Here is a 15,886-nt window from a genome sequence, read left to right on the forward strand (position 1 = left end):
TAACCCTCAGCCTGAAATGACTGCACATCACTGTGCTAGCCTAAACTGGGCTTATGCCATGAAGAAGGATAATGCTGTATCATTTTTTTTAAAAAAATATTTTTATCCCATTTTTCATTTCTATCCAACTCAAGATAGTGAACATACCAATAAGCCTTAAGAACCTCCTGTTTTCCCTACAACAATTAACCTGTGAGGTGAGTTGGGCCGAGAATATGACTGGCCCAAGGTCACCCAACTGGCTTTCATACCTAAAGCGGGAATACAACTCAAGGTCTTCTAATTTGTAGGCCAACACCTTAACCACTATAAGAAATTGGCTCTATATCTATAACAAGTGTATAATATGTACCAAAGTCAACTGATAAGCCTCAAGAGCTATACTTACCCAGGTGGCTGAGGGCATCCTTGTCCCAGGGCCAGGTGCCAGCACCAGCTAGCTCTTCTTGCACGGAGCTGGCAAAATAGATATTGACAAAGTGTGTGCTGTTCAGCTGAAGGACCTCCTTAAGTTCCTTCATGCTCATATAGGCCCTGCAGAGTTGGTAGAGGAAAGAGGTAAAAGTTAATAACTAAATAGATAAATCCCAATAAAATTTAGTTCCATTTAAATTGAACATCTTCATGAGTGGGACACATGTGCTGCATATAGGCTGATCCATATTTAAACTCCAACATTTAAAGGGAATTCAAGCAAAAGTTACAGGCTGGAAAAATCTCTTTGTGAGTTTGGGAAAAGCTGGGGCCAGTCAGAATAAACAACAGTGGACTGATACATCTTTACATTACAGTTTGGGTGTTTTTTAGATCTATGTGGTTCTATGGTTCAGAGAATTATCTTTTCTTAATGCAGACCCAGGGGCATCCAAACAATCCCTTGATTCAGCAGTGGCTTGAAATAAAATATCATGCACAATATAGCATTAGAGCAACAAATCAAAATGTTACAACAGAAGTAGGATAATATTAATTTTGTTACATCAAGGCTCCAGCTATTTGTGCCAAAGCCTGGCCACAATCTCTTCCCTTCTGATTTTGAGTTTCCAAGTAGGACCTTTTTCATGTCTCTGGTAGACCCTATTTGGATTGAGCTCCATCTTTTCTATCCATTGCCTGAAAGATCCACAACAAACTTTTCTCTCTGTTTCTTTCATTTCATTACAAATCACTCTAAGACTTTTTAAATTATTACTCTATAATAGCAAAATAAAAATAAAAATTGAACAACTAGATGATGAAAAGTAGCATATTCCAGGCACAACCAATAAATACAACACAGATATGCAATCAGTAACCTTTTCACTTCATTTTAGACAATCAAGGCCTATGACATGTGCATCAATCAATAATTTCCTTAAAGTTCTGGTCTTTACATATATATGCCTACCCATCTTGTTTATTCAGTATAATTTTACCAAATAAGGTTAAAACATACAAGTTTACCATTGCTTCTGTTATATAAAGGGAGAAGTGGGGACTCTCTAACATGGAACCTAATCAATTATTTCCAGATTTTCACAGCATATTTCCCCCATTTTCCAGCTCTTTTTCTTTTGTATCTCGTCAATGCATCCACAAGATCAAGTTAAGCCATCAATGGCAGAAGATTCATTTCCAAAAGTTTTTGGGGTTTGTTTTGATATTCTCTTACTCCCAATAAATAGTTAAATAATAATAATAATAATCCACAGCTTTTCAATGAAAGCTTTTCCTCTGTTTTACATCTCTTCTTTTCAACTTGAGAAGTTAAAATTTCTATCATTGTTAAAAAGAAACAGAAGCCTCACTGCTCATCTCCCATTCTAGTATCAGGTTTCAGCTTCTGTGCAACCACAGGTTTGCAATCTACCAGAAACAGCAAAAGGGGAAAAAGGAGAATGAGAGCAGAATGAACTGAAATACAATTGAGCAAATAAAAATAATGCAAACACTTCTGATAAGCAACAGCAATAATACTCTTGACAATAGAGGAGGGGAATCGTAACTTGCTTTTTATTAACTACAGCAGGTTACCAGGGCTGCTTTCAATCTTCCTACTAGCAGTGTTTGAGCCAGATTGATGTAGCAATTAAGGCACCAGACTAGAAACTGGGAGGAGACTGTAAGGTCTAGTCCCACTTTAGGCACAAAGCCAGCTCAGTGACCTTGGAAGCCTGTCCCCCTCTCTCAGCTCTAGGAAGCAAGCATGGGCAAACCACTTCTAAAAAAACTTTACCAAGAAAACTCTAGGGACTAGTCCCGGCATTGCCAGAAGTCAAACACTAACTCAAATATATGTGTGTACATGTATGTTTGTGGCAGTGGTGGGTTTCAATTTTTTTTACTACTAGTTCTGTGGGTGTGGCTTGGTGGGCGTGGTGTGGCTTGGTGGGCGTGGCTTGGTGGACATGGCAGGGAAAGAATACTGTAAAATCTCCATTCCCTCTCCAATCCAGGGAAAGGTTACTGCAAAATCCCCATTTCCTTCCAATCAGCTGGGACTTGTGAGGCAGAGAATAGATGGGGGTGGGGCCAGTTAGAATTTTTACTACCGGTTCTCTGAACTACTCGAAGTTTCCGCTACCAGTTCTCCAGAACTGGTCAGAACCTGCTGTGTGAACATACACAGAACCTGTTGTGTGTACATGCACACAGACAAACACACTAACTTTATTAAGGCAGTACCTTCACATATAGATTTCAACATGGGAGTGAAGAGCCTTTTTCTCTCTAAGGCTCTTGAGTCTGCAGTAGATAGTCTTTGTCTACGTGCAGAGCTTAAGGTATGAAATCTCACAGGGTGCCAGGATACAAGCAAACTTTCACATGTACACTGCAGACAAAAGTTGTATCATGAACAACTAGCTTCTCACCAACTACTCAGCCCAATATAGGGAACAGAAAAGCTGCTTCCTGCTGCTTTCAACTAGAGATTTCTGCACAAACCTTTTATGAGCTGGAACGAGCTCCCCCCAGAGATACGGAGGATCCCGGATCTGCGCACCTTCCGCCGCGCCTTAAAGACCTTACTATTTCACCAGGCCGGCCTGGCCTAATTTTCCCCCTCTTTTATAAAAGATTTTTAAAATTTTAAATATTTTTTAGTATTTATATATTCAATTTTAAATTGGTTTTAAAAGTTTGGGGTTTTAAATTTGTCGGGGCCAAAATTATTTAATTTGATTTTATTCTATTTTTTAAATTTTGTATTGTATGTGTTTTTATTGTTTGGCTGTGCACCGCCCTGAGTCCTTCGGGAGTAGGGCGGTATAGAAATCTAATAAATAAATAAATAAATAAATAAATAAATAAATAAATATGTGAACAGGGCTCCAATTAGAGGGATTTTAATGCCTACGATACATCCCATCCCCTCTTTCCTCTTCTTTGCCCATATTACTGGGCCACAATTTTTTTAAAAAAAGTTTTGCTTCCTGAAAATTTTTTGGTGATTATGATAGACTCCTTCAAATAGAACACAAATATAATTCCAGAATGGCTGTATCATGTAGGAATCTTGAAAATATAAAATTAACTTTTAATGACTATAAAATATTTAATTGCATAATGTTTCTGGCATGCTGCATGAGTTCAACAGGGCCCAAAATGTTGATTGTTATTTGTATTCAATATCCACTGTATCTTGCTGCAGTCTCCAACAATAATCAGCCAGCACTGATGAATTCCACTTGTCCTGATACTGTTTTTAGATTGTGGCAGTATCCTGGTGAAACCTTTCACCATGTTCATCACTGACTGCATCTAGATTTTTGGAAAAGAAGTCCAAGTGTAAATGCAAAAAATAATTCTTCAGTGGTGTTGTATGCTGTAAGAGGTTTATCAGCCAGCTAAATGTAGTTTGGTACTTTGTTGTTGCCAAGAATATTCTCAACGACATCCTTGAATGCTTTGCAGGTGGTTTTCTCTGACCTAACCAACAAATCTTTAAACCATTTGTCTTTAACAATGGACAGTATCTGATCTTATGCCTTCCTTAATCTTGGAATCAGTTAATCTTGGAAACATCTGTCTCAAATAAGAAAAACCTTCACCTGCCTTGTCCATTATTTTCACAAAATTTTTCATCAGTCCAAGTTTTATGTGAAGTGGAAGCCAAAATATATTGAGTCAATAAGTAGTTCACATGCCACGTTTTCTGGCTCTAGAGCCAAATTCTTTCAAAGTGACCATTTCATTTTAATGTAATTAAATAATTACATAATTCACATATGTAACTATGTTATTGGTTATCAGCGAAAAATCCATAAAATACACCCTTAAGGGCTTCATGTGGACCTATTGACCACACGAAGTCCTTATAAACAGAGGAACACTGACACTGACATTTCCTAAACTTAGCTGAAAATGTTACCTAGCTAGGTAACAAATATTTGGAAACCAACCTACAAGCTCAGAGAATGAACCTCTACCGTCATATACCTAAACATTTTCAGGAAGCAAAATCTTTGTTATCTGATAGAAACTATGGAGAAATTATCAAGGGGATATATGTGAATGGAGCAAATGCAGGGTCAAAATACTTTTGGCTTGTCCATTTACAGTTTTGACCTCAAGATCTCATAGGTCAAAAGAATATAGTACAAGGGCTATGTAGAAAGATCATAATGAACCCATAACCATTGCTGAAAACTAAATCAATGTATAATAATTTCATTTCATCCATTATGGAACTCACTCTCCGAATGGCAAACATTCGGTCATTCTATGCACAATGACAAGTCTTGGTTTTTTAGACTCTCAACAAACATTTGCTAAGTTCTAAGTCCTTCAAGTTCACAGGCTAACATTTTTATCTATCAGAAATAGAAATCTTGTCAGATAAAATTAAATAAAATATACCCAATGCACAGATCAATACAGAATACAAAGCATTAATTTCAAAAATCAAAAGGGCCCAATCTCTGTAAATCTATCATTTTGTCAGTCTCAATATGTGGCAGACTTGATGAACACCACTGCTATCGTTTCTTTGGGAATTATTTTTTTTAAAATAGGCATACTTGCTTATCACAAAGTTAATGTAACATCTGGTTTGGCTCTGAATTAAATTGTGGAACTGGGTGTGATCTCTCATCAGAGTGAATTTAGCAATCCTGGTGATGAAAGCTTATGAAATGGGATCTGGCAAGAATTTCAGCTCAATTCTTTGGTCACTTATTAACTTATTTTCGATGAAATAATTATAAAATGGAGAATGACAAGACATACTGATCTTGCCTTCTAATCCAAAAATCTTTCCCATGTCTAAAACAGTATATAATAAGAGGGAGCTCAAAGCATTTTTATTGCTATAGAAAGATTACCCATTCTTCACGGATGAATGGAAGACAAGCAAAACAAAAGAAATGTCTCTCTGTCTTATTCCTACTCAGTAGTTGTTAACTCCTACATATTCTGAATAAAATTAATAAAATAACCAGTGGCAAAATAAATAGGACTGTTCAAAACAGGCTTTACAGAATAAGAAACTCCCAATCGGGATTATGCTCTTTTCTGGCAATTTCTCACCTATGTGAGGTGATTTTGTCAAGGGATTCACTAGGGCTCAAAAAATTGTTTAATTAACTGGCTCCTTGAAAAAATGATGCTAACTAAATTATTTTTAATTAAGAGGAAATAAAAGAATTTTTAGTACAGTATAGCTATTTTAGTCATTGGGACTCAGGTGCCATATCAATTTATTATCATAGTTGGTTGCACAGTCAGCTGATGTATAGACTGGAATTGGTCTTTTTATCCACCTATCTAGTCATTTCCAAGAACAACAAGATGCTGTTATTTGATGATGTTAAATGTATCTACAAAAATTACACAAATGCATGCATTTATACACACATGCAAAAAAGTTGCTAGAAATTTGCTTGAAAAATCCACGCTCAATAAAGTATATTCTGAGATAAACCTTTCAATTGTAACTTTGAATGGCCTGTAGGTGATGTCACAACTGCCAAAAATCCATCCCCATCCTCTTTTGCATCTGGATGTAATTTTAAAATAGAAGCAATATTAATTACATATTCTTGACAGACTCCAAATTCCATATGCCAAATTCAAAGTCAGGGGTCCCTACTTCCATCTGCAAATGAGTATTCCTTGAAATGAATTGCCCCTTCAAACTCCACAGTCTCCCAACCCTTGTCCTTAAATGAAGAAGCAGCAGGTGTTCCAGGTTTTACTTGGCCTACATCCTTCTTACTCTTTGGAGATTCATCTAAAGTAAGAGGATGTGAAAGATGGTGGGAAAGAAACAGGAGAGGAGAATTCAGTTTAGGTAAGAAAAGGTAATAAGACCAGAAGAAAGCATTTCAAAGAGATTCCACTGACTCACTATTAGTTAGCCAGGAAATGTACTCTTTCATTTTTTTAAGATTATGTTTTTGCCCCAATATTTAAAAAGCCTTTCTGAAATTCATGTAGTTCTCATTTGTGTTTGACAGCTATGTGAGGCTTGGCAGAAGAAACTCATTCTATCTTTCCTACATATAGATTTATTTTCCCAGTAGTAGGGAACACTATGTAACAAATCCAGTAACTGCTACTACAGATTTTCCCTCACATGTACAGGGTGAGGGAAACAAGAATATGTTTGTATGAACAGAAAATGTGTGGCCTATATTTCAACAAATGACAAACAATTAACTAAAACAACCACTGAACTCGTAAGATTTTATTTATAGGAAATCTACTGATTATGCAGCTACATAGAAATGCCCAAATACAGGTTAGGTTGTGCCTGAGCCATTTTTTCATGCCAATACCATTTTTTTTTTAAAAAAAAGAGTGAAGCAAGGTTGTATATTTGCCCTTCTCTTTTTAAATGTTTATATTCATGCCATAATTAAAGCTCTTGAAAACACTGATTGCTGTCTGCTCAAATTGGGCATCAATCTATCTTAATACTATACAGTATTAAACTCCCCAAATTTAGTAGTGCATTAAAGTAAATACAACTCACCCAAAAGCCACCCAGCTGTATTTTTGTTATAATACACTAACCCTATGTCATACATAAGACACAGTAATTTTTTAGAAATTTCTGAAGCTATGATGAGCCACACAGGCAGCCAGAGGATATTGATAAGGGAAAAGAAAGCACAAGGCACAAGCAGTTATACTTATCTGTTATAGCAGGGGTGTCAAACTCGTGTCGTCACAGAGGCATCACGAGACATATCACAACTTTTTTTCCCTTTCGCTAAACCTGGTGTGGGCGTTGCCAGCATGTGACGCATCCGTGAGTTTGACAGCCCTGTTTTATAGGAACAGCTCTTCCTGACTGATCTGCTGTTAGTGAGGAACCTCAATGAGACAAGAACCTGAAATTATTTAAGGCACACTTGAGATTCCCACTGTATTGAAAGAGTCAATTCTCCAATACATCAAAGTATAACTGAATTCTTGTGTCAGACTTTGTTTGTGGTGATGCTGTGGAGACTAAGGAGAGTAATTTGGAAACTCCTGAGAAAGAGTATTCTGAAACCGTGCAAGAGGTGGCTAAAATCTGTGTTTAATCTTAAAATCTTAATAGAAGATGAATCTTATAACATACAAGCCTGTGATACATGACACATGTAAAAGGGGCAAAGTTTGTGGCACAATAGTGTAACTCTCACTGAATCACTGCCTTCCCTCCCCAACAACACATCTGTATATACTGATGGCCATAGATCCAAACCCAATGATTCTTCTAGTAACTTCATATGTTATAGAAGTTAAGTAAAAGGGAAGATAGGAAGGAACTGCAGGACCTCTTTCCCTCCTATAATACTTGGGGGGGGGGCATGTTCATCCAATATTTCCTTTTAGGATTGCCCAGAGAATGAGGATCAGAATCATCATAAAACAGAATCCTCCAACCTCCGACTCCCTTGAGTGCTCTAAAAGAATATAGATTACTGCACACTGGCCGTCATTGATTAAAAAATGAATCACCTGCAAGATAACCTCAAAAAGCTCAATTGAGTAATAGGCTTCCTGCCTGGCTCCGCAGCTTTGAAGATGCTCTTTTTTGAGCGCCCGTTCTCTGGTTCTGTAAAAGCCCTAGAACAGCCGAAAAATTGCTGTCTGGAGGCTTGGAACCCTCTCCCCAGGCAAAGGGGAGAGAGAAGAGTCGACAGGCGGGGGTAGAGCCCCCCCCAAGTGCGCTAGGAGAAATCCTGGGGCGCAAAGGGTGTGGGCTCCCTATTGAAGCCTGTCAAGCCACTCTGGACCAGAAACGACTCCGCTGAAGCGGAGCTAGAAGCTGCGACCAGAATCTGCAGAAAATCAACAGGGGGGATTTTTAACATCTTTACTTCGATCGCAGACGGAGCAAATCAGGAGAAAACAAAAGGAAATTTGCAAGTAACACTTTAACTCCGCTTTAATATGCAAAAAATGGCGCCTGAGGGCGGGAGGAAGAAACTACCAGGGGAAGCGCTCGTTAAGGCTTGTTAACACTTTACAGCTACTGGATTACACCCTAAGAGAAAGTTTTAAATGGAAGCGGCCAGGAAAAGAATTTCGTATTGAGGAAAAGAATTTGGTTCTGATTTTAACTAAAATCTGGTCTTTATACTGTGTGGAAAAAAGTTGAATTGTTGTCCTGATAGCTGGATAAATACAAAGTAGCTGAAATATGGCTGACAACAGGGCTGGTGAATCAGCAAATTCCCAAGCCGTGACTGTCCAGGCTTTTCAAGAACTTCTAGACTTTTTTACCTCAGCCCTGCTGAATACAATCGAAAGGGCTTTTTCAAAAAATAGCTTGGGAAATTATAAGCAGGAAATTATTCAGAAGAATTTGTTTTTGGAAGATCAGGAAATGGACAGGATTAAGAGATTGGCTGGTACAGCTGAAACAAAGGTTTTGGTGGACGTTTCCATTTCAATGACAGAAAAGCAACAAATGGTTTCTTTATTGCAAGCTGACAATCTTTATGGTAACAAATTTTGGCTATATGGACAAAGAAATGGATTGAATGATTATACAAACCAGAAGAGACGAGATGAGGATTTTAAGTTAGAAAATCTGACTTCAAGAAGAGAGCGAGTATTTCAGAAACATCAACCTCAAATCACTATTTTAAAAGTTTTCAAAATAAAACTGGGGGGATTGTTGAAAGAATTTATAAAAAAAAAGGATTGGAAAAAATACAAAAAGAAGTGAAGAACAGAAGATTAAGAAAGATATTCTCCTGTGGATTTTGAAATTGGCAACGGGCAAATATGTGTTTTAATGGTATTAAAAGATTTTTTAAATGTTTAACATAAGGTTATATTATTCTACAAGATATATGAGATAAATTGTATAAGCTTTTAGGATGTCTAACCCTTTGAAGCGAAGAGGATTAATGTTAAACTCAGAATTTTATTGTAAACTGATAATTAGTTTTGGATAGTTAAGGGTTGTTTTTTTAAAAAAAGTTAGAGGTATTAAGACCGTTAATTGAAAAATTGAAAGATATCCTCCTATAGATTCTGAAATTTATATTTGGTAAATAAGTGTTTTAAAGGTATTAAGAGATTTTTAAAATGCTTAACATTAGACTATATTATTTTAAAAGATATATGAGATAAAATGTGCAAGATTTTAAGATGAAAATTTTTTTTCTGGTATAGAAATGGAATTTATTCATGATTTTTATTGTTTGTAAGACTGCTAAAGTATCGGATTATGCATTAAGAAAAAGGTTTTTTTTTCTTTTTTTTTATATAAGTAGGAAGAATGAATTTAATTTAATTGGTATTGAGAATTTATAAAAGGGAGGTTGTTGAATTGGAGCAAAGGGAGTTAAAGAACATGTGGGAGCTTTGAACTTTATAATTTGTTAGTTTATTTTAGCATATGTTTGTTAGATGCTATACCCTGTTTTTGCTCTGGGAAGTCAGGGGTGGGGTGGGGAGGGGGGGATAAGGGGGGGGGAAAGTGATGAATAGAGAAATGTTTTAGCTGAAGAAAGTGTATTCTAGAATATAGGAGTTGCTCAGATACTAAAGGAGGAAAATATTTCACAGCAAAGAAGTTAGAAAGGAGAGAGGAGGAGGGGGTAGGAAGAGGAGAGGGAGGGAGAGGAATGAAAGAAAGGAGAGGAGGAAGGGAAGGGAAGGGAAGGGGACAGGAGTAGGAGTGAAGGTGAGAAGGGGGAAAAGAAGAGAGAAGTGGGGGAAAGGGAAAGGAAGTAGGATGAGGTGGGAGAAGAGGTAGGAGGGAAGAGGAGGGAGGGATGGGAAAGAAAGGAGGAGGAGAAGAAGGTTTGTTGTGGAATGAGGGACGAAGGAGAAGAGCAACTCCGAATATAATTAAAATGTTTTATTTTAATGCTTTCTTTAAGGGAAACATGTATATGGAGGATTTCTTATGTATAAGAAAATGTATAATTTATGTGGGGAAGGGGAAGGGTGGGGGGAGAAAATTGTTTGTATTTCTTATAAAACTTTTTAATAATAATAAAAAAAAAGCTCAATTGAGTAATTGTCTGCAAGTGCATTTAAAAAGAAAGCCAGTTGCTTCTTTTTATCCTTCCACTTCCATTTGAGTTTAGAGTTCCACTCTAAAAGTAGCACACAAGTCACTCAAGTCATCTGCTCTAATACTCAATTGCCCAAAATTACATTTATTGTGGAACTCAAATGATCTATTGTAGAATAAGGGGAACTTCAAAGCCACAATATAATGGAAGAGATTATTAGTCCATGTCTCAACTGCATTGCTTCAACTGTTGTGTCCAGATCTGAGAAAATAATCTTCAAAGTCACCTGGAATCCAACCAAACCCCGCAGTCTCCAAAGTTAGATCAGATTCATTTGTACCTCAACTAATCAAAGGGAACACACTGCATCTATTCCCAACAAGGATATATTTTATGGCACTATGGTATAGCTCAGCCATGTCCAAAAACCTACTGAGGGTTATGAAATAACAGGGCCCTTGCATAATATTTGTTTGTTTGTTTGTTTGTACAATATAGCAAAATCACACACACACACATACCTCTGCGACAGCAGATCACATGAGCCATTCAATGGGCTCCATCAACCCACTCTGGGTTCTCCAGGCCTGCTGGCAGAACCAGGTCTTCAGCGCCTTCCAGAAGAGTATTAGAGTGGGGGCCATTCTAATCTCTGGGGGACTGATGTTCTAGACAGAAGGAGCCACCACAGAGAAGGCCCTTCTTCTGGGTCCCACCAAGTGTATTTCCCTCGGGGATCTGCCTCCCCGCTCTGATGGGTCGGGTAGATGTGACTGGCAAGAGATGGTCCCTCAGATATACTATTCAACACTCCTTTACATGCCCTAAGAGCCTATAGGAATCTTCAAAAGTCAAAACATTTAACCCTACAAATTAATTGGCTTAGATCCAGTTCTAGAAAGCTGTAAGTAACAGTTTAGTGGTGCAGTTTCCCAATACCAAACATTTCCCCTCTGGAACTTCTTATCTTCTTCCAGAAATCAAGATGTTGTGCTGCTTCAACTGTATCCTTCCCTGCCAAGTGAGCAGTGGCTTTATCACCCTTCTGACATATGACCAGCTTACTTTTCTCCCTGCTTCTTTCTTTGCTGCAAAAAGTTACTGCAGCAAGTGAGTGATGGGGCAGAGGCAGGTGACTGAGGGTAATGGCAGGCTTATGCTTCTGGCGCTCTCCTTTTAGCTGCCTGTAGAAAGGAATGGCTGGTGCAATTAGGGGAAGGTAATAATAGTTGCATCTCACTTACTTTGGTCATGTCATGTGAGGAAATTAACTGAGAAAGCAATTATGCTTGGAAGAGTTAAAAGGAAACCAAGCTGCCAAAGAACACAATGGCTGGATACCATCAAAGCTGACAACAGCCAGAGCATAGAAAAAAACAAGTTATGCTTTAGGGTTAGGGTTTTTTAGAAGTAATGCAAGATCGAAAGATGTGGAGAGACCCAGCCCATAAAATTGCCAAGAGTCAGACACAACTGAATGGATAACATCATCAAAAACAGTTGCTCAAGGTCACATATTGGAGCAAAACTAATAATAATTAGGGAACAAAGCCACTGGCCATGTCAAAGGGGCAGAGCTACAAGAAGTGATCAGATGAAATTATTTGGAAAACAAGCAAGACCTCAATTCCGAAAACCAGTGAGCATCAAGTATCCTGAAGCAGAAAGTCTAAAATTTATAAGTATCTTTAGATATTAACAATTAATGTCATTTCTCAACCGAGGCACCTTTGTGATTTGTGGACTTCAACTCCCAGAATTCTTAGCAAGGGCCACATTGGGGAATTCTAGGAGGTGAATTCCATATATCACAAAGGTACTAGATTGAGAAATACTGTGAAAATCCTTCCTTCCTTCCTCCCTGATGAAATTCCTTTTAATTTAATCAATTAAAAAATAATCACAATAAACCTTAAGGTTTTTTTCCTCTCATGCAGTAAAGACATTTTTCTCTTAAGTCATTGCTTTGGCTGTTGGTATTGGAATAGTAAGAATTCCTAAGTCAAGGTATCGAGGTAATACTAACAAGAGCAATGTAAGATACAACTAGGCATGAACAAAGCCAGAATGCAGAATTCCTCTGCAATACAACATAAATAAGATTGGATGGTCCCCAAACATTTACAACCATATCACTGGAAGAAAATAGTTATTTTTCTTCTCTAAGTTGGATAACAGAGCCTTGAAAGGAAAATTTAGATGCAGAATGTAAAGAACTGGGATGAGTGGATGAACAATACAGATATGACTTACTTTGGGTCTGTCACATCTGAAATAATTCATATCATGTTTCTATGAGCAAGCTAGCTGTGAAAGAAGTTTATTTTCTCTACATTTCCATTCACATTATAATATACAAACTTTTCTGTTCTTTGATCATTGCTGCCTCAGTACCTTATTTGCCCTTCTGCATGCCAATCTTCTGATCACTTTACAAGCAACAGATGAACTAAATATTAATCAAATCTTGGATTTTGAACTAACTTTATTATTAACTATTACCTAATTTCTATCCACCTGCCAATAAAATTAAACAGATAACAGCTTCCAGCCCATCCTCTTATTGTTGTTCTTGTGTGCTCTTCAAATATAGGAACATTCAAGCCAGTACATGGCATCATCATGGGCATGAGTCAGAGACTGGCTTGGTGCATAAGAACCATCTGGCTGTTGGCAGTACAGAGATCAGGAAAGTGTCATCAGAAATAAGCCAACAGCCTGTAAATCAGGGCATACAAACAAGTATAAAAGAGGAAAGAATGCAAACAAGGGCAGTGAAATTTGGGAAGCAGAAAAAAAGTGATGTATATCAATGTTTGCTTTCCCTCCCAAACCAAGCACGGGGGTCCAATTCTTTAACCAGTACAACACTCTGTTTTTCTCCTGGAGGCTCAGAAAGCCCAGGGACCCTGTGTTAAGTGAATATGCCCAGGGTCAGTCCTGGGAAAGGCCCTTTTCACTAACTCATTTATGGGTATGCTGATGGCAAAAAAAAAAAACCTAGACAACACAAGAACAGAATTTGGGGAAGGAGCAGAAAATCTCCTGCCACTAAATAAATAAATGTATGACTTCACCCTGAAGTGAAGTTGGCTTTATCGTTGTCACTTCTGGAGGTCCCTCAAGATCTAGTTATGCCAGCAGGCCTGGGAACAGGTGAACTAGTAAGGTAGCTCACTATTTTTAACATCCCTTCATAGGATGTTATTTATTTATTTATTTATTCATTCATTCATAAGTATATATAGATAAATACATTCTTTTTTCATATTTGCCTTTGAATAAATTAAGAAGAGGATCTATGACCACAACCATAATTTATCAAAGATCTCCATCCTTTGGATAACTTTCAAAAGGCAGATTTTCCAATGATTTCAGAAAGCCTACATGTAGGGGAGAATGACAATCATCCTCCCTCTGGTTGCTCCCTTAAAACGACAATCTGACAAACTCTCTATCTCAGTGTTGGTTCACACCACAACCATAACCATTTGGTACCCACATAGGGGTGGGAAGTGCATTATGGAAGTGTTAAGTCCCAAAGCTAGTTGAGATTCTAAAGATACCTTTCCTCTCTCAAAAAAACTATCAAGCAACAATTTATAGTGCACAGAGACCAATTAACTTACTGATAGAGATATTCTGAGCACTGAATTGTTGCTTTTCAAATGCCTGAAAGCCATCCTTTTTTTCACATCTTGGTATATAGAACCAGCAGTTGATTAAGATATACTTCTGGTGGGCTAATAAGGCCCAGAAAGAGCCATGCTTAGATTAAGGAGACATAAATTCAACTATAGGAAACAACCAAACTCAGAGAGCACCAAAGACCCCTCATTCAACTATCTACATAATCAGAAAGTGCAGTGACTTATATTCATTATTTGCCTCATGTAACCCTTCTAAATTGTACATATTTTTATTTTAAAATACAATGAGAACAACATCCACAACCTGCCCTGATTTCACATGGATGATATAAATTGTGCATAAGAAAAAATTCTCAATTTGCAACATATAACAGGATACTGTTTTCCTCAGGGATAAATCTAGCTCTTTCTGCTCTATTACTCTGTCTCCTTGAGGTTTGTTTTGATTTTTTTTGTTTTGTTTTTTTAATGTTAGCTGCTAGACAGAATCAATCACATAAGCAGTAATCCCTTGCAAATGGAACTTAATAGATTTTTGAAAAAGCAAAATATTGACCGACTAGAGCTTAATGGCTCAGGAGCCGCATGAGTCTGGCGTGCAGATTCGCCAGCAGACAGTTTAAAAGCGCACACAAATCGAAAAGGGTAGTAAAATTCCTTTTAAGTGGCAGGCCCTGAAAAACACAGCAAGAATTTCCAGCATTAGAGTCCTCGCTATTTACATTATAACCTTACAAACTTGTCTGAGTGAGATCCTGAATGGATAACTGGCAGAGAGTCAGCTTTCACCATAGCTAAATAGAATGACATCACCAGAAAGCCAAGTAATCTTCAGATGCCCTGCAAAGTTTAAAAGTTTAGATTAAGAAAGCTGGACATGAGACATCTTTTGGTTGAAGTCATCCTACTTTCAGATAAAGAGTACACAGAGGGTATGCACAAAATGAAAAAATGGGTGTTGTTTCAAGTTTAGGAGAAAGCCTCCCAATTCAATAGATTCACTGGAATAGTCTGAGTTTGCGTGTCCAAATGGGACAAAACTTGGAACATCTCACATATTCTGTATGGAATAAAAATTAATTTTTCTCAAGTGTTACCACCATAAGAAAAACTGAGAACCTAGAGCAAGCCAGGCTTTCTCATTTTTCAAACCAAGGCCTTAGGTGGTAGTTCATAATATCTACAATCCTCACCCAATGTTATTTTTTGTAATAACATTGAAAAAAAATACTGCCCCCACTTCAACAAACATCTTTTTTTTAGTATATCTGTAGCCCTCCAAGGAGAGGTAGCCCAGCAAACAGCAACTATGTATTTTGGTCCTAGGAGTAAATGCAACAACAACAAAAATTAACAATTACAAGTTACAAGACAAGATGTCAATTATGGCACTAAGAACAGACAATTACTGTTCAAAGTGCTTGTGTTTTGTCTCCAGCTCAGAACAAAATTTATGCAACATGAATTTTTTCAAGCTCAAAAAACTCAAAATAACTGCTTGCAGGCTTCTGGTGGAGATGTAAGGATATGAAATTCCATGGAGAAACAGCTTATCTGCAACTGATTATTCAAATGATCATCTGTGTATTTACACTGAAAGAATTTGTGTTTATGAATTCTACAAAGTTATCTAGCTGATCTAAACTGTCCCCATCTGTCTGAATCATCCCCTCAAGCTCAGCTGCTTCCTACCACCTTATTTCATGACTACTGATTAAATACGTCTAGGCAAAAGAGTTTTGTCAATATGTAAGTATCCTTTGCTATCTTTGCGACTTTAGCTAA

General features: G+C 37.4%; 1 protein-coding gene across 1 annotated transcript in view; it reads right to left on the reverse strand.

Annotated features, from left to right (window-relative positions):
* The window catches only part of PAPPA2 (pappalysin 2), a 167,764-nt gene that overhangs the window by 131,489 nt on the left and 20,389 nt on the right, over positions 1-15,886 (reverse strand). The window contains exon 3 of the mRNA XM_034409739.3: positions 389-534. Coding sequence (XP_034265630.2) covers positions 389-534 — 146 coding nt within the window. The remainder of the gene's footprint in view (positions 1-388; positions 535-15,886) is intronic.

This window comes from Pantherophis guttatus, chromosome 3 (assembly GCF_059756535.1).
Source record: "Pantherophis guttatus breed Tessera chromosome 3, ASM5975653v1, whole genome shotgun sequence".
Classification (NCBI taxonomy): Eukaryota; Metazoa; Chordata; class Lepidosauria; order Squamata; family Colubridae; genus Pantherophis; species Pantherophis guttatus.